A 19,220-nucleotide genomic window follows, 5' to 3' on the forward strand; every position below is an offset into this window, starting at 1 on the left:
CATAGTGCTACTATGAACATTGGAGTGCCTGTATCTTTTTAAATTAGAGTTTTCGTCTTTTTCCAGATATATGCCCAGGAGTGGGATTGCTGGACATATGGTAGCTCTATTTTTAGTTTTTTGAGGAACCTCCATACTGTTTTCCATAGTGGCAGCACCAGTTTACATTCCTACCAACAGTGTAGGAGGGTTCCCTTTTCTCAACACCCTCTCCAGCTCAATTTTAAGACTTTAACGGAAATGCTACTTCCCATTAGTCTTCATTGATCTGTAAGAACTAAACTAGATGTGTAAGAAAAAAAAATTGTGGCTAAGTCCCATAACATGAAGCTTTTTTTCATTATACCTAACCACATTCCCAACATTAAGAAGACTGGCTTGAAGTTGTTCAAGAATTCAAAAGGTGCTTCTCCTGTTGGAGCAATCCGTAATCCAGCTTAGTGGGTGTCAGGCATTCACATTGATTTGCCCTTAGAGAGTGAATTTTTTTCTCTCGTTTTAATTGTTCTACCTTCTAGTAGGCTTTATGTTTCCTCCTTCTGAATGACTTTCCCCAACACTAGCTTGTTCTCTTTTTTCCTATGAGTTTGCCTCTGATTGGCGATACATCATTCCATTATTGAGCACCTGGAGGACTTGAGAAGGTTTTTTACCTAGTCAAGGCTGTAGTCCTTTGTAGGTGCTACACAACCAAAGAAGCCATCAGTAGATACAGGTCCACCTTATGTGTACACATAGCTCAGATTACAAGGTGGCAATTAGGCTACACAGAGTGGCTTTTTCTTCTTCATCTTTATTTCTTAACTTCTCAAAGAATCTCAGCCATCTAGAATACATCTGTAAATATTTTCTGTCTCTTTTGATTACTTTTGGGCTTTTTATAAGTACTTCTTCACTAAGTCATTCTCCCCCCAGAACTTGTTTTTAGTGTGATGCACTTTATTTTCTATTCTATTCTAATTCATTGGGGGTTTTGGTCAGTACATTATTTTTTTTATTGAAGTATAGTTGATTTACAGTATTATATTAGTAATGGGCAAAGGATTTGAATAGACATTTCTCAAAAGATTTTCTGTATCATTAGTCATTAGGGAACTGCAAATCAGAATCACAATGGGATACCACTTTGTATCGACTAGGATGGCTATAATAATACTTATTATAGCCATTTATAGCCAATAAATATAATATATTTATTATATTAAATATATATTTAATAATATATAACTATATTATTAAAATATAGTTGATTTACAATATTATGTTAGTTTCAGGTAAACAACAAAGTGATTCTGTTATTTTTTTCAGGTTACATTCCATTTTTCAGGTTACATTCCATTCTGTTATTTTTTTCAGGTTACATTCAGGTTTACAGGATATTGAATATAATTCCCTGTGCTATACAGTAAATTCTTCCAAGAACTTCTTAGCCAGTGTCCATGCTGCCGCTAACCAGCCATTAGCCTTAACTCCTCTGAGTTATCAGTGAGATCAGGGGTTACCCTCAGGTGGCCTGAGACATAAGAAAGCTAACTGCCCTCTCCCCAGAAGGGCAATTCCAGCCATCACTGTTTTTCTGTTATACATAAACTATCAAACTTTGTTTGGCTTATGTTTTAAAATTAATACTTATTCTCAGATTTTAAAAATAATGCTTGCTTAAGAAATAATTACCCATGATGCTATCAGTCAGCATTTATTAATGTTAATAATTGGGTGTATTTCCTTCCTGGTTGCCTTTTTATGTGTAGACACTTTAAATTTTTTAATAATTGGGGGTTTTAACAATAATATATTTATTATTGTTGGTTTTGTTGTTTATAGAGAGTTTGAGTTTAGATGGTAGCTATGGAGTTATACCGCTGTATGAAACCAGCTTCTGCCATCTATTGCATGACAAATTCTCACTCTAAATCTCAGTTTCCTTATCTATAAAATAGGAATAATAATAACATATATTTCTTACAGTTGTTGAGAGAATTAAGTGAGGATAAGTTGAATGTTAAAACTTATTATTATAATTATTATTATTATATCAGACTTTTTAATGTTTGTTTTTCTTTTAATGATGTGTCTATTACAGAAAAATTGAAAACTACAAAAGAACATATAGAGGAAAAATCATCCATCATTTCACCATCCAGATAATAGAAAACCACTTTTCATACATTCTCTTTCATTCTTTATATACATACTGTTTGGGGGTTGGGGGGGGCGGTGAAGCAACTTAATATTTACTGTTGACTCAAAAAAGACCAACAAAATGGAATTCTTCTTCTAACAATAAAAGATATTTAAAGCATCTTTATTCATCTCTTTGTTTCAGTATCTGATATAGTATCATAGCTACCCCTAAATATCTTATCACCCTTATTCCAAAATCAACTTAGGCTAGCTCTTAAATCTTTTGTACTTTCCTTTCTAATGCTATATTTTAACACAGATGAAATCATGTTACATGTAGAACTTTGTATTCTTATTTGTTAACTTAATATAAGTATTTTACCATGTCATTAGAAGTTTTTTAGATAAGGCTTTCCAGTCTCAGTTTTTTAAATTATGAATATTTAAAATGCATGGAAAACTTCCCTGTCTTCAACTTGTTCCAGAACCTCTAGCTTTTATGTCTATAGAAACCCATCCTAATTTATTTCTTTTTATCTCTGCAGAACAAGGGTCAAAAATTAGAACCTATCCCTCATCGAAGACTAAGGATGGTAGCAAACACCATTGAAGAAAACTTTCCCCTGGGGACTGTGCAGTTTTTGATGGACTTTGTGTCACCCCAGCATTACCCACCCAGAGAAATTGTGGCTCACATCATCCAGAAAATCCTGCTCAGTGGCTCTGAGACTGTGGATGTTCTAAAGGAGGCCTACATGCTTCTCATGAAAATTCAACAGTATGAACCTTAGCTTTTGGCGAATCTTCTGGGGAACCTGGACTCAGGGCACAACTTTCTCTTGCCTAAGATTTATTCATCTAACCATTAGAGAGGGTGACTTAGTATATTAGTATTATTTGTATTGCAAGTGACAGGAAACTCAATCCAAACTGGCTTTAACAGCTGGTAAAAGAGAATTTAATGACTCGTGTTACTAGAAACCTAGGAATAAGATGTGACTTAATTCAGTTCAGAAATGGTTACCAGGATCCATTTTTCAGCTCTACGTTGCTGTTTCTAGGCTTCACATGGTAACCTTCTCAGCCTCTAGCTTTTACAACATTCTTAGTACAAGAGAGGGTCCACTTCCTTTATAATCATACAGAGTTCTGAAATTGAGTCTTATAGGTTTTAATTGGCATAACATAAGACCTGAGTCCATCTTTGAGCCAATCATTGTGAACCGAGGAATAGAATATCAAGATTGACATGCTTTGCAGACTTCATCCCAGGGTCCTAGTGGGTAAAGCCAGTGGGCTAAGAATAATAAAGAGTTGATTTCTTCAAGGCAAAATTGGGGTACTAATGCTTCCCAAAAGACAGGTGGATACTGGGTAGCCAAAGAAAATGAACTTCCAGTACCCTCAGATGACATGGTATTGTATCAAAGCGTGGGCAAGAGCACTGAGGATAAGAGGAGGCTTCTTGCTTCTATCATCTTCGAGATCCCATCCCTTCTTCCACTAAACTCTCCAGAATTCTAATTGATGTCACTTTACTTTCAGGCTACATCCAGCTAATGCCAAGACAGTGGAGTGGGACTGGAAGCTGCTCACTTATGTCATGGAGGAAGAGGTAACATAGCAATTGCAAGCAAAAATCTTTTGCAGAGGAGGTTTTTTGTTTGTTTTTTTTTTTGCGGTATGCGGGCCTCTCACTGTTGTGGCCTCTCCTGTTGCGGAGCACAGGCTCCGGACGCGCAGGCTCAGTGGCCGTGGCTCATGGGCCCAGCCACTCCACGGCATGTAGGATCTTCCCAGACCGGGGCACGAACCCGTGTCCCCTGCATCGGCAGGCAGACTCTCAACCACTGCGCCACCAGGGAAGCCCTGCAGAGGAAGTTTTAACTAGAAATAAAAGTGACTGTAAATCTGGTAGTAACGTCTTTGCCATTATTCCTTTCTTTTACTCCCCCAAATCCCGACCAAAACATTCCTATTGAAATGGTATGTGCTGTCTTCCAATTCAAGATTGAATACATTCACTTATCCCTCTCCTTTTTCAGATTCCATTTAAAATAACAGTAAATGAATAGAGAAATATATAAACCTATGGCACTGAAAATAAGGGGAAAGACAATAGATTTGAATGAAGATTGGAAGAGCTAAAGGAAATATAAGAGTGATGACTGATGAAGCTAGGCTGAGAAAGCTACAGGCTAGAATACATGAGGAAGGGCTGTAGCCAAAGAGGGAGGAAATCTGCCCTTTAGAGCAGAGAATTTTTGGACTCAGAAACACAATATATAAGAAGGTTGAAGTAGGATATGAGCTGTAAGTCTGTTGAAAGCTTGTAGATGGAACTGATAATCTCTGTTTTTGAGTACAGAAAGCTCAGTTGCCAGGTTACCTTTGCCTTTCAGGCAAAAAATCAGAGGATTCATTGTCTAAAAGAAATCGAATGAACCATCTGTCATAAATGAAGGCAGCTAGTGTAGAGTTGGTGCTCCAGAAAAAAAGTCTGCATTCTGACCTTTAGGGATCCCTAAATTTAATTGCCAGCTTTCTGTCTGCTAACCCAAAAGCACTTGGATGGAACAAATTATTGTCAACTTAGAACTCTATACTCAGCCAAACTATTAGTCAACTGTGAGGGTAGAATAAAGACATTTCCAGACATGTACAAACTTGACAGAATATCCACACACCCCATTTCATAGGTTACTTGAAGATATGCATACAAAGAATAGGGGAACAATCAAAAAAGGGGGAGACACAGGATCCAGTATCACTAGATCTAATCCAGAAGAGTAAGGAAGAGAAGTCCTGAGATTACTGCAAATAGTAGACCTAGAGGGCAATCACTCCAGATTGGAGCAAAAAAATACAGGGCTTTAAGGAAGCATGATCTGGGAAACACCACCAAGAGGGTAGACAAGGAAGCTCCAGGCCCTTATTCCCCAATGGAGATACCAAGTTAACAACAATATATGGACCAGAATACCTTTGTGAAAACTCTAGAGACCAGTTGAGAAGTTGTAGTACTCAGGCCAATGCATAACCAAGAAGGTACTCCATTGAAAGGAGTAGGAAAGTTTGTGGTGTTTTGTGTGTCCATGCCCCTCCCTCTACCTAGCATAGCACAGTGCAACTAGGAGGAAATCTCCCATACCTTGGCTCCTCCCTTGGGATGGAAACAGAAGAGTGGACGTTGAGTCCAGTGTTCTGGCTTGTTAGGAGAATAGTTTCTGTCTTACCTGACTCAGAGCACTGTTGAGAACAGTGGCTTAGTTTTCTGGCTGAAAAGAAATGTGAGCACTGCAGCATTTTAGAGCTGCAGAGAGTATGCAGTTCCACAAACAGGTACTGGGGGAGCAAGAGACCGTGGGCTTTCAAGAAGAAGTAGGGGCAAGCCACTTGGGAAATTAAGGCAGATAAAAGCACACACACAAGCTCAGAGAAAACACATCTCCAGTAAAGGTCTGAGAGGTCTCAGGACCTTTAGCCAAGCTGATTGGTGAAGGTCTTGCCATGCATGAACTCAATGGATAAAGACTGGGAAAGGTGTTTTTTTCGAATGTTTAAATCTCAAAAGAAGATTACAAAGCATACAAAGAGGCAGGGAAATGTGGCCCAATCAAAAGAATGAAATAAAGCTCCAGAAACTAACCCTAAAGAAACACAAATCTCTCAACAAACACAACAAACACAAATCTCACAAACATACTGACAAAAAATTTTTTAAACTATTTTAAAGATGCTCAAGGAGCTAAAAAAGAACACAGACAACAAAATGAAGCAAGAAAATAATGCATGAACAAAATGAGAATATTAAATTTTAAAAAACTGTAGAAAATAATCAAACATATCCTGGAGCTGAAAAATACAGTTACTGAATTGAAAACTTCACTAGAGGAGTTCAACAACAGTCTTGGTCAGGCAGGAGAAAAAAATCAGTGAACATGAAGAAAGGTCATTTGAAATCACTGAGACAGAGGAGCAAAAAGAAAAGAGAATAAAGAAAATTGATGAGCACCTAAGGGACTATGGGACACCATTAAATGGACCATATACACATTAGAGAAGTCCCATAAACGGAAGAGAGAAAGGGGCAAAGAGCTTATTTGAAGAAATAATAACCAAAAACTTTCCAAGTCTGAGGAAAGAAGTGGGCATACAAATTCAAGAAAGCTCCAGTGAGAATAAACCAGAGAGACCCCACACCAAGACACATTATAATCAAACTGTCAAAGGTCAAAGACTTTTTCTTTGAAAGACTTTTTCTTGAAAGCAGCAAGAAAAAAGTGAATTATCACATACAAGTGAGTTTGTATAAGACTCTCAGCAGATTCTCAGCGAAACCTTGCAGGTCAGAAGGCAATGGGATGATGTATTCAAAGTTCTAAAAGAAAAGAACTGTCAACCAAGAATACTATATCTGGCAAAACTTTCCTTTAAAAATGAGGGTGAGCAGCAGGAGAGAAGTGACACATCAATACAAGATCCTCAATAAGATTATCAGAGATTTCTCATTAGAAACTGGAGGCCAGAAGTTAGTGGGGCGATATATTCAAAGTGCTAAAGAATAAAAGTCAACCAAGATTCCTGTATCCAGCAAAACTGTCCTTCAAAAATGAGGGAGAGGGCTTCCCTGGTGGTGCAGTGGTTGAGAGTCAGCCTGCCGATGCAGGGAACACGGGTTCGCGCCCCAGTCTGGGAAGATCCCACATGCCGCGGAACGGCTGGTCCCGTGAGCCATGGCTACTGAGCCTGCGCGTCCAGAGCCTGTGCTCCGCAATGGGAGAGGCCACAACAGTGAGAGGCCCGCGTACCGAAAAAAAAAAAAAAAAATGAGGGAGAAACTACTGGGCATATACCCTGACAAAACCATAATTCAAAAAGAGTCATGTACCACAATGTTAATTGCAGGTCTATTTACAATAGCCAGGACGTGGAAGCAACCTAAGTGTCCATCGACAGATGCATGGTTAAAAAAGATGTGGCACATATATACAATGGAATATTACCCATAGAAAGAAACGAAATTGAGTTATTTGTAGTGAGGTGGATGGACCTAGAGACTGTCATATAGAGTGAAGTAAGTCAGAAAGAGAAAAACAAATATCATATGCTAACACATATATATGGAATCTAAAAAAAAAATGGTTCTGAAGAACCTAGGGGCAGGACAGGAATAAAGATGCAGATGTAGAGAATGGACTTGAGGACATGGGGAGGGAGAAGGGTAAGCTGGGACGAAGTGAGAGAGTGGCATAGACATATATACACTACCAAATGTAAAATACATAGCTAGTGGGAAGCAGCTGCATAGCACAGGGAGATCAGCTCAGTGCTTTATGTCCACCTAGAGGGGTGGGATAGGGAGGGTGGGAGGGAGACGCAAAAGGGAGGTGATACGAGGATATAAGTATACGTATAGCTGATTCACTTTGTTATACAGCAGAAACTAACACACCATTGTAAAGCAATTATACTCCAATAAAGTTGTTAAAAAAAAAAATGAGGGAGAAATAAAGACATTCCCAGATAAACAAAAGCTGAGGGAGTTCATTTACTACTATCCCTGCTCATCAAGAAATGCTAAAGGGAGTCCTGCAGGGTAAAATGAAAACTAAACAGTAACTTGAAGCCGTATGAAGAAATAAAGATAAATACATGGGCAGTTATAAAAGCTATTATTGTAACAATGGTTTGTAACTCCACATTGGTTTTCTATAATGTATTAAGAAACTAATACATTTTTAAAGTATTAATCTAAAAGCTAGTATTATTGTAACTCCACATTTTGTTTTCTACATAATTTAAAAGATTAATGCATTTAAAAGAATTATTAGTTTATTTTGGGGCACACAATATATGAAGATATAGTATTGTGACTTCAACAACTAAAAGGGGTGGGAACAGAGCTGTAAAGGAGCAGAGTTTTTGTGTGTTATTGAAGTTAAGCTGGTATAAATTCAAAGTATTATAATTTTAGAATGTTAAATGTAATCCCCATGGTAACCACAAAGACAATAGCTATAGAATGTACACAAAAGGAAATGAGAAAGGAATGTAAACATTTCACTATGAAAAAATCAAAGACAATAATGCAGGAAATGAGGGACAAAGAAACTATAAGGCATTTACAAAACAGATAGCACAAGGCCAGAAGTAAGTCCTTCCTTGTCAGTAAAGGGAAACCAATGAATTGTGCATGCCTGCCTGCTGTGTGACAGACACTTACGCTGGCTTTGGTAAGGTTAGAGTTATCACCACATAAATCACAAGGACACTGAGACTCAGCGGGGTAAGTTAAATACAGGATGGAGCTGAGTTTCAAACAAACAAATAAATAAGGTCTGTGCACCACCAAAGCCCATGCTCTTTACCTGCATCAGTTAGGCTTCAACAGTTAGGATCATTTCACCTGTAACAGGAAACCCAGCTCAGACTTGCTTTCACAGTAAGGATATACATCAGCTCATCTTACTAGAAGTATAGCAGTGAGATAGACATCATGGTTGCTTGATCTAGTAGCTTGGCATAGTCATTTTTTCTGTCTCTGTTCAGATATCCACAGTTTAGGGTTTATCCTGAGACTGATAGTTAGGTTCAGTGAAAGAAAGAGACTGACTTTTCAAGCTCTAGGATTGCCCTATTTGCCCTCTTTTATAATGACCTAGACTGCTTGCTCTCTCCCAGAAACCTCTCTTTTAGATACACACTAGTTGACTCATGGGCCTTCCCTTGACTTAGTATTTATGAGAGCCCAGTGCTCAGTGTCGTCCAGGAGATTGAGAGGAAATACTTCTCATTTTTTCTCCCCCAGGGACAAAATCTGCCCGGGCGAGTCCTTTTTCTACGTTATGTAGTACAAACCCTGGAAGATGATTTCCAACAGATCCTGAGGAAGCAGCGACAGCACCTGCAGCAATCTATTGCAAGCACTGTGCTATCCTGTGACAAGCAACCCCACAATGTCAGGTAACCAGCCATCTGAGCCCTGGGATGACAAGAGGTAGGGGCTGTAAGTGGGCAGCTACTCAAGTCCTGAGAACATCAGGTGGATGAGATTTTCTAGTAGCTAGATAGTATAACAGGGATAGTTATTACAACTATAAACAGTCCTAGAAGAAAACCTCTCTGTACCAACTGTGTGTCAGATGCCATAACTTGTGTGGTTTTTTCCCGAGGACCATCAGACTTCCTTTAGTCTATTTCAGTATTGTTCAGACGGCCTTGTGAGATCCAGGGGGAAAACTTGACTTGTGTAAAACTTTTCACAGCTTTTATAAACCTAAATTTATTTCCATCCCCCTGAGTAACTCAAGATAAATCTCATTTGTCACTACTACTTTCTGAAAAGCCTATTATTATAATAGGTCACGTGGCTGACAATAAAGTACAGTAAGGTAGCAAGCACGTGTTCTTTTTTTGTAGGATCAGGTCCAAAGCTTCTGGAAGCTTCAGAGTGGGGAACTACCATATCCTTATACCAACGGGGTGAAATGTGGTTTATAGGGTAGGGATCTCAGGCTAGAATTTTCATCCTGAAACTACAAGCTTTGCTTCTTTTGGAAACGGTTCTCACCAGCATTCCTTTTTTCAGAGCATCGTTGAGATTTTTTTTCACTCACATTTACTTTCTCATATGTTCTGGCATATTTGTTAAGAATAGTTTTCACAGGCCAGTGTGGGATATTGACTATTATAACTCCTTTAATTAGAAAAGGGGGACGTTTCATTATGTTCTAAGTAACAGTCTGCTTTTTCTCCCTTAGTTTGCATGCTTATATCCATTTCCCTAGATGTACCATTTTATGTAAAGTTTAAATGTTAATGATTATAGGGGGTAGAAAATCAGTAAGTAGAGAAACTACAGAGAGCACAGGATAGCATAGTTGGGTTTAAAATTGAAAAATAACAATTTAAATAGTGAGAGCAACTCTCCTGACCATTCTGCTTTGTGAGCTTAGGCATTGGATTGGGAGATGGGAGACATGAACCCAACTCAATCCAGTGACAAGTCACTCACTTTCATTGTGTGAGCCTCTCACTATACCCAACACTATACTCTTGGGTTTAAAGATAGGCATTGGTAACCTCTAAATGCAAGCCACATACTCTATTTTGTGCTTTATCAATGAAAAAAATCAGTTCCAGCTGGAGGGGAAACCAGCTGTATTTGATTCAAAAAGAGAGGGCTATTAGATTGAGGTTGTGGTTACACGGATATGTGCATGTATTTATCAAAACTCATCAAACAGTATATAACTGTGCTTTGACCTCTAACGGGTGGGACAGTTGTCAGAGCTTTCTGAGAGGCTGTTCCCGGGTTATAATCCTCAGCTTAGCTCAAATAAAATTTTCCATTTCCTTCTTAAAATAAAAAAATTTCATCAAACAAAAACCAGTGTGCAATTTATTTTATATGTTATACCTCAAAGATAAGTTTTTAAAAAGAAAGTGATGGTAAGTCAGTCTCCATATGACCCCTTAAGGGATTTTCTTTTCTTTTGTTAACTGTGCATACAAAGAATAATCTAGTTCTACATGATTTAAGAAATACACTAGTCCCCAGATCCCCTCACCCACATTTTCCTTTCCCAAGGGGTAACTACTTTCAACTCTTTTATTTAAGTGATTCTTTGGATTTTTACCTCTTTATGGCTAAATAAACTGCTTGTGTTGCTAATTGTTGATTTTTCATTGTTAGCTATTATCTATTAACTCCCCACATGAAAGATGAGGAGTTAGCTCTTTTTCCTCTCTACCTCCTCTCTCTCTCTCTCTCTCTCTCTCTCTCTCTCTCTCTCTCTCTCCCCCTCACACACACACACACACACACACACACATCCCAGCCCCCATGCCATTAATAGAGTTATATCATAATTTTGTTTAGATCAATATCCAATGTTTCCATCACTATAACTATGTGTGCTAGTCAGAGTTGAGCCAAGTACTAAACTGTGATTACTTTTTCTTTCACTCATACTTTTTTGTTTTCCTTAGAGTTAATAACTGCCTCATTTTTAGTTTCCTCGTATTGTTTGTGCATATCAGAAGTCAACCCTAGATTCTCTGCCGTTTGGTTTAAATATCCCATCAAGATGTTTATTCACACTGGGTTAGTCTTATGAAGTTCTTCTTCTTGAAGATCTGTGGTGGAACGTTTTGACCTCCTTCAATCTGGATTGGTTGTCCTCTTTTCCAGTCTTTATCATAAATGTGAAAATTCCCTTCACCTGTTTCCAGTGTTGGATCTCTGTTTCATATCTTCTCTTTCTTGGTTTACTCCCATGTTTTTGATAGATCAGTCTCCAGTAGCTTCTTAGAAAGGTATGTGGGAAGTAAAATTTTTGAGATCTTGTATGTCTGAAAATATCTTTATCTTCCCACACGTTGATTGATAAGTAAGTATAGATATTTAGGTTAGAAATATCTTTTCTACAGAATATTAAAGGAAATCTTCCATTGTCTTCTAGCTTCCAGAATTGCTGTGAAGAAGCCATAAGCTACTTTGATTGCTGATTCTTTGTGTGTGCCTTGATTTTTTTCTCTGGCTGTTTATAGAATCCTCTTTTTGCCCAATATACTTGTTTTAGATCTATGTTCATCTAGTATGCTGGGCATTCAATGGGCCATTTCATATCCTTCATTCTTGGAAAATAGAATTTTCATTCCTGTTATCATGTTTTTAATTTCCAAGAGCTCTTTTTCTTTAAATGTTCCTTTTTAAAAATAATAAATAGTATTCTGTTCTTGTCTTTTTCTTTCATGGATCCGTATCTTTTCATATCTTTGATTATACTAATGATAGCTTTTGTTTTTGTTAATTCCCTGTATAATGTCTGTTTTCTCCAAGTTGCTTTTTTGAGGAGAAAGGAGGGTTGGTTTGGCTTTTTGGTGTTTATCTCTCATGTTAGAATATGTCCATAGATGTCTGGTAAACTTTTGTAATCTATCCACGTTTAAGGGTGACTCAAAAGCTCTTGGAAGCTCTGAGTACAGGTGAGGACTTGTCATTTCTGAGCTTCCCTGTAGGTGGAACTGGCTGTCCATTTCTTAGAAAATACTTCGTCAGTGTCTTTAGGTCTTTCCTCTTGGGCTGGATGAGTTTTCCAGAAAAGACTTCAGATTTCCTACATGAAGGATAAAGACCAGGATGCCAGGTTTTGGGAAGACAGTTCTGGGAAGGTGGCAAGGATCTCTGCACTGAGCATGCATAGGTTCACTTAGAGCCCCTGTTTTTGCTTTGATGCCTTTGCCTCCCAGCTGTGCCTGGTATCCCAGTCCAGAGACCCTCTGTTTTACCTCTCCACAAAGTTAACCTGTAGTCTTCAGCACTGGGGGAGAAGATCTAAAAGTTTCTTAAACAGATTACAAGCCGTCATATTTATTTTAGTTTACCCGCTTTTACCCTAACTTCATGGAAACCTCATACTGCCATTTGCAGCACTTATTGAAGGTTTTTTTTTTTTCCATTTTTTGGTGAATAGGATTAAATAGGATTGCTCTTCTCTACTGCTGGCTTAGGATTCAGCTTTCTTAATTCTGCCAAGTCAGTTAAAATTTACCCCATTGCCAAAGTCATAGACTTAGATTAAACATCATCTAAACATGACATTTGCCTTATTTACTTAGTTAATTGGTTACTTTGAATTTTGTAATCAGCATCTCTTACCCAACCCCTTAAATCAAAGGCTAGGACCTTGACAATTACCTATATCCATCCCCCATCATCCACTTTTCGCACCTTCTTGCACCCAAAGTAATTGGCATCCTGAATGTTCATCATGTTCCTTTCCTTTTTATATAGTTTTATTGCATCTATATGTGTTCCTGCAAAGTATATATTTTTATTTTAGCTCCTTTTAGCTGTATATAAAAGAGTATCATGTTGTATGTAATCAATTGGTACTTCTATATTTCACTTACTATTATAGAGTACTAAGATTTGTCCATACCTATCCACTGTAGCATATTCATTTCCACTACTGAAGAATATTGTTTTGTGAATATACTTCATTTTCCTTCCAGCTTCCAGATTTTTACTGTTATTATCTGCCCTCCTTTTCTTCCCTTCTTTGTGGACTTTTTAAAAAATTATTTACTGTAGTATTAGTGGCATTTTAGGAGGGAACAAAATTAGATGTGTATATTCAATCCATCATTTTTACCTGGGTTACCTAAGTGATCATCAAAAGTAATTTTGACTATATGAGATGTTTTTACCTTACTAACTTTGTGAGCCTACACCCTGTGTAAGGTTTGACTCCACTGCACATACTCTAAACCTTGGTTATTAGCATTAATAACTGACATCTAATAATAGAAAGCCAACAAAGTCATCCAGTCCAACTTTCCACTTTGTCAAGGAATGTTCCTGGTCAGGAAGCCACAGATAGTGCTCTTTGACCTTGGAGATACCTTTCAATAATTCTAACTTAAAGAAAAATATTGATGTTTTACTTACCTTTTGTAACCTTACTACAATTAAATGCAGGGTTTCCATTAGACTTTTTAAATATTGAAAGTAGCCTAAGGACCCTCTGTGTTGCCTTTAGGGAAATCTAGAGGTCTAGGAGCCCATGTTAAAGTTGCAGTTCTGAGCACCATATAGTAAGACAAAAGTTTAAACTTTTTCTTTCTTATCTTTTTTCCATTGCAGAGATGTCATCAAGTGGTTGGTCAAAGCAGTAACTGAACACAGATTAACTCAGTCCCCAAAGGAGAATCAAACCTCTCCAGGAACAGGAATCTTGAAGGCCAGCAGTAGCCACCCTTCTCCCCAACCTAACCTCACAAAGAACACCAATCAGCTGTAAGGAGCAGGCAGAAGTTATCTTTCCTGGGGCTATTGGGATTTACTGTTTTAGAGAACAGCACCACCCCCTAAGAGGAGTTTCCCCAAAATTAACAAGCTCTTATAACATAGGCTGGTTTTTACTAAAAACTATCTTAGTTTGACTAAAGGCTAAATTCCTAATTCCAAAGGTAAAACAAAAGCAGATGCTTTCCCCCTAGATGAATAGGACTTCACTAAGTGAATATAAATTCACAAAGCCGAAATGGAACAAAAGCCAGAGGACATTGCCCTCCCTTTCCTAGATTCCAAGAGACAATACAGGGTTACAGCTACTCACCACTTCATCTGTCCACTGACAGAAGAGGAGTCATGCGTAGTGGGTGTTCCAGCAGCCTCTTGTCCTCAAGGACCTGGGTCTCTCCTCCAGTCCTGGAAGAAGAAGAGCAGTTCAACCTGCAGGTTCCAACAGATTATAACAGCAATGGCTCAGACCAGGGCAGGTCCTATTACCTCAGACCACACTGGAAAGACATTCCTGGCATTTCTTTAATGGGATTGAAAGTGGTCTTGGCATTTTTTGAGAAATGCCAGGATTTGGGGGCTGGAGCTGCCCTTGCACAAGTAACCTGCTATTCCATGTCAATTGTGTTAAAAATGACAGTCACACTTGATATTTCAAATACAGCATTTGTGCCTAAATTCACAACGCTATATAATAATCTAGTTGCACTGACCTGATTTTCATATAAGTACTATGGGTTTTCACTAATTTAGGAGCCAATCTTGTACCTAAAGGGAGAATGTTTTGGAACAATGAAATATTTGCTTGAGCAGATTGGGGAAGGTCCTAAAGTAGGGAAGTAGGGTTATCCCAGAACTCAGTATATAGACCCAAGAGAGAAGCAGACACTGTTCCTTAAATGAAAGCTAATATAATAATAATAATAGTAATAAATTTATTGTAAGTAGATATTAGTAGAATAAAATAGGGTCCCCCTAAAAGTGATCATGATCTTAACAACAACAGTAGGCACTGCTGTTTACCATGAATGAGTGCCTGTCTGCCAGATATCTTAAACAGCACAACTTTATGAAATAGGTGGTATTATTTCTCCTTTTTTGAGATGAGAGAACTTAGACTGAGAGCAGTTTAGTAATTTGTCAAAAATTGATCAGCTTGTCATTGCTGAGCCAGAATCTGATGCTAGAGTCCCTGTTCCACCTATTGTGTCACTGGCTACAGATTTTCTGAAAACAGAGCCCTTCCTTCCCTCACAAATAATAGTGCATGTTAGAAGAGGCTAGCTTCAAGGCCAGGCTCACCTTCTGAGGGGTTGCCCAGATTCCTCCTGCCACATCAGCCTGGCTGTCTCCCACAGTTAGGTCTGATGAAAGAGAGGGTCACGTTTCACCAGCTGAAACTCTGAGACTGAACTTAGTAAAAGATTATTGTAAAGGAACTAGTAACAGGAGAAGACTATATGGTAAATATGTATTTTCTCCTATCAAAGAAATTCAAATAATTGTTAGTCATTCTGGACCTGTTTCTTCATCTGTGAAATAGAGAAGTTATAGGTTAGGTGATCCTTAAAGTTCTCTAGACCCTTAAGATTGTATGTTTCTCTTTTTGAATTTAAAAGCAGCTTGCTTTTACAGCTCAACCCCAGGTTCTGAGAGGTTCAGATAGTATGATCTGGCAAAAGGGATTCAGGTAGGTGAAATTGCTAATAAAAGCATGCTGATGCTTGAGTAGTTCTCCCTGACCCTAGTGTGTGCTTTACAAGATCCTTTAGTACACTGGTGGGGACCTCATCCCAGCCAGTAGGGTAGCTCTTTGCCAGACCCTCCCGCTCATTTGTGTTCTGTGTTCTGGACTCAGGATTGTATGCCAGCTGCAGAGGATGCTGTCCATAGCCGTAGAGGTGGATAGGACCCCCACATGCAGCTCCAATAAAATTGCTGAAATGATGTTTGGGTTTGTGCTGGACATTCCTGAGAGGAGTCAGAGGTGAGTCTTAGTTTTTTTGTTGTTGTTGTTTGTTTGTCTTTTGTTTTGGTCTGGGAACATAATTTCAAAAGAGAATTCCAAATGGTAGTTAAATTAGGGAAAAAAAGGTAGAGGGATAGTTCCTGTCTCTTTAACCTTTTGAAAGAAAGAGGTTCTCAACCAGTTGTTATTATTTGCAGCTAAGGCATAATTTCTTGGGAAGAGGCAGGGTACCTTAAATGGAGCCTAAATTTTCCCACTTTATCCATCTGTCTAATAACTTTACTCATCTCTCAAGGTTCAGCTGTGAGGCACGACCATCTTCTCTGACCCTCAGCCATAGAGCCTGGTATAACTGTTCACTAAAGTCTTGATGGATGAATGAAATAGGCATATCCAATATTAGGGGAAAAAGAGGTGACCCAAGAATGAATAGGGTTGCACCTTTAGAATGAGCCGAGATACTAAGAATAAGGAATTCAGTTTCTCTAAGCATTAATTAGTAAAGCATTTCATCAGGAAGAGACAAGGAAACAGAGCTCTTGGCTAGGGTCTGTGATTCCTCCTTTGAACCAGTAATTTTAGAAATCTGAAGGAAGAAAAATAAACTGGAATGAATATGAATTCATGAACAGTTGCTGGTAGAGAAGATAACTATGAGAAAGCCATTGTACGGTGGTGGCCCTTAGGGGAAATTATCTCCATCAGGTCTATGTCTGCTTCCCATACTCATCCCCTAAGCTGCCAGTTGGCAGCCAAGACTATTCTTGTACAGTTCTGGTTCCTCTATTGGAAGAAAATGTCGTACCATACAGAATTGTAATAAAGATTTAATTAAAATATCCTGCTAAGATTAAGACAAACACTTATTGGGTCCCTACAATGTGCCAGTCATTGTCATGTTAATTATCTCATGTTTTCATAAAACTTTATAATGTTATTACTGTTTAACAAATGAGAAATATACTCTAAGTAGTTAAATAACCCAAGTTTACACAGCTAATCACATTCAGAATCCAGATTTAAACCCAGGACTTTTTTTTTTTTTGCGGTACGCGGACCTCTCACTGTTGTGGCCTCTCCCGCCGCGGAGTACAGGCTCCGGACACGCAGGCCCAGCGGCCATGGCTCACGGGCCTAGCCGCTCCGCGGCATGTGGGATCTTCCCGGACCGAGACATGAACCCGTGTCCCCTGCATCGTCAGGCGGACTCTCAACCACTGCGCCACCAGGGAAGCCCCCCAGGACTTCTTAAATCCAAGGTCAGTTCAAAGAAGGCAATACATTACAGTGGTCAGCCAAAAGGAAGCATTCATAAATGCCATGCTTGCTCTATCACTTTGTTAAGGATATTTCATTTGGGTCCAACTCCCATACCATTCATTCATTTATACCCAGATTCTGGTGAGAGATGGGAAATCTAAGGAATGGGTAACTGTAAACAAATTTGGGCTTAACATAGACAAAAAAATTTTAAATAAAACCTGGCCCTACTTTAAAACTTTCTCAGAAAGGGCATATTGGCAACCACCCCAAATTATACTAGGAGATACTTTATATACTTTTATCTTGGTTGTTTTAACTTTTAAAAGTTTAGGTATAATTTACATGCAATTAAATGATACAAACTAATTTACATAAATATCCTTCCATGAGTTTTGACAAAGGCATAACCCGTGTGACCTATCATTTTCCAGTGCCTCATTGATAGCATATAGAAATCCTGCAACCTTGCTGAATTCATTTATTCTAGTAGGAACATTTCTGTAGTTTCCTTAGAATTTTCTACATACACAATATTTTGTCTGCAAATAAAAACAGTTTAACCTCTTCCTTTCCAATCTGTATGCCTTTTGCTTGTTTATCTTACCCTATTGCATGGGCTAATACCTCCAATAGAATGTTGGAGAAGTGATAGGAACAGACATCCTTGCCTTATGCCTGATCTCAGGGGGCAAACATTCAGTATTTGACCATTTAGTAGTAGTATTAGCTGTAGGTGTTTCATAGGTACCCCTTGTCAGATTGAGGAGACTTCCTTCTATTTCTAATATATTGAGTGTTTTTGTGAAGAATAGGTATTAAAATTTGTGAAATTTTTTTCCTCTATTGAGATAGTCAAAATTTTTCTCCTTTCTTCCATTGGTGTGATGGATTACATTGATTAATTTCCTAATATTAAAACAACCTTGCATTCCTAGAATAAAAAACCCTACTTGACTATGATATGTTATCCTTTTTTTATTGACAGATTGAATTTGCTAATATTTTGTTAAGGGCTTTTGTATCTATGTTTACTAGAGATAGTGATCTGTGATTTTATTTTCTTATAATGTTCAACCTCATTCATATTTAAAGAAATTTAAATTAAAACTACACTGAGGTATAATTTCTAACCTATCTAAATAGTAAAAATTTTAAAGTACTATGAAAGACTCCATTAGTGAGACTTTGAGAAAGCAGGTAGGTACTCATACATTGCTGGTGGGACTGCAGAATGGTACAAGCCTTATGGAGGGGAATTTTACAATATCTAACAAAATTAAAGGTACATGTACCTCTTGACCCAGCAATCTCATGTCTAGGAATTTACCCTGAAGGTACACTTTTTTTTTTTTCTTTTTGCGGTACGCGGGCCTCTCACTGTTGTGGCCTCTCCCGTTGCGGGGCACAGGCTCCGGACGCGCAGGCTCAGCGGCCATGGCGCACGGGCCCAGCCGCTCCGCGGCATGTGGGATCTTCCTGGACCGGGGCACAAACATGTGTTCCCTGCATCGGCAGGCGGACTCTCAACCACTGCGCCACCAGGGAAGCCCCCTGAAGGTACACTTTTAACAGTATAAAAATACATATGCACAAGGATATTCACAACAGCATGTTTGTAATTGCAAAATACTAGAAATAACCCAAATGCCCATACATAGGGCAGTGGTTGAATATCTGTGGTACATCTACACAGTGAAGATGTAGCTGTAAAAAAGTAAAATTTAAAAATAGGAGCAAAATATTTATGATCTGTTTTACAAAATATATTGTTAAGTAAACAAAGCAAAATACAAAAGAGTATGCATAATAAATATACATATTTTTTTCTAAAAAGGAGAAATTTTTAAACATACATGATTATAATAATTTACAAAAAAAGAAACCAAGTTAAGATAAACTGCAGTCTAATCAAATTGCTTACATACAGGGGTAGATAGATGGCAATGGGCTGGAAAGGAGATAAGGTTCTGAGCTGGAGTTGGAATGACCTTAATGGTAGTATTGGTAGTGTAATACTTCCCTGAGTATACTTCTTTGTATAGTTATAACTTT

The 19,220-nt window shown here is 38.2% G+C and overlaps 1 protein-coding gene across 4 annotated transcripts in view; it reads left to right on the plus strand.

Annotated features, from left to right (window-relative positions):
- The window catches only part of SIMC1 (SUMO interacting motifs containing 1), a 97,487-nt gene that overhangs the window by 54,484 nt on the left and 23,783 nt on the right, over nucleotides 1-19,220 (plus strand). For 3 of the 4 annotated variants that reach the window (XM_027098206.1, XM_027098205.1, XM_027098208.1), the window contains 5 exons: nucleotides 2,670-2,902; nucleotides 3,670-3,739; nucleotides 8,936-9,090; nucleotides 13,778-13,930; nucleotides 15,795-15,923. In XM_027098206.1, coding sequence (XP_026954007.1) covers nucleotides 2,670-2,902; nucleotides 3,670-3,739; nucleotides 8,936-9,090; nucleotides 13,778-13,930; nucleotides 15,795-15,923 — 740 coding nt within the window. The other variant, XM_027098207.1, reaches the window with a different exon arrangement.

This window comes from Aethalodelphis obliquidens, unplaced genomic scaffold (assembly GCF_003676395.1).
Source record: "Aethalodelphis obliquidens isolate GAN/ISIS:26980383/991018 unplaced genomic scaffold, ASM367639v1 scaffold121, whole genome shotgun sequence".
Taxonomy (NCBI): domain Eukaryota; kingdom Metazoa; phylum Chordata; class Mammalia; order Artiodactyla; family Delphinidae; genus Aethalodelphis; species Aethalodelphis obliquidens.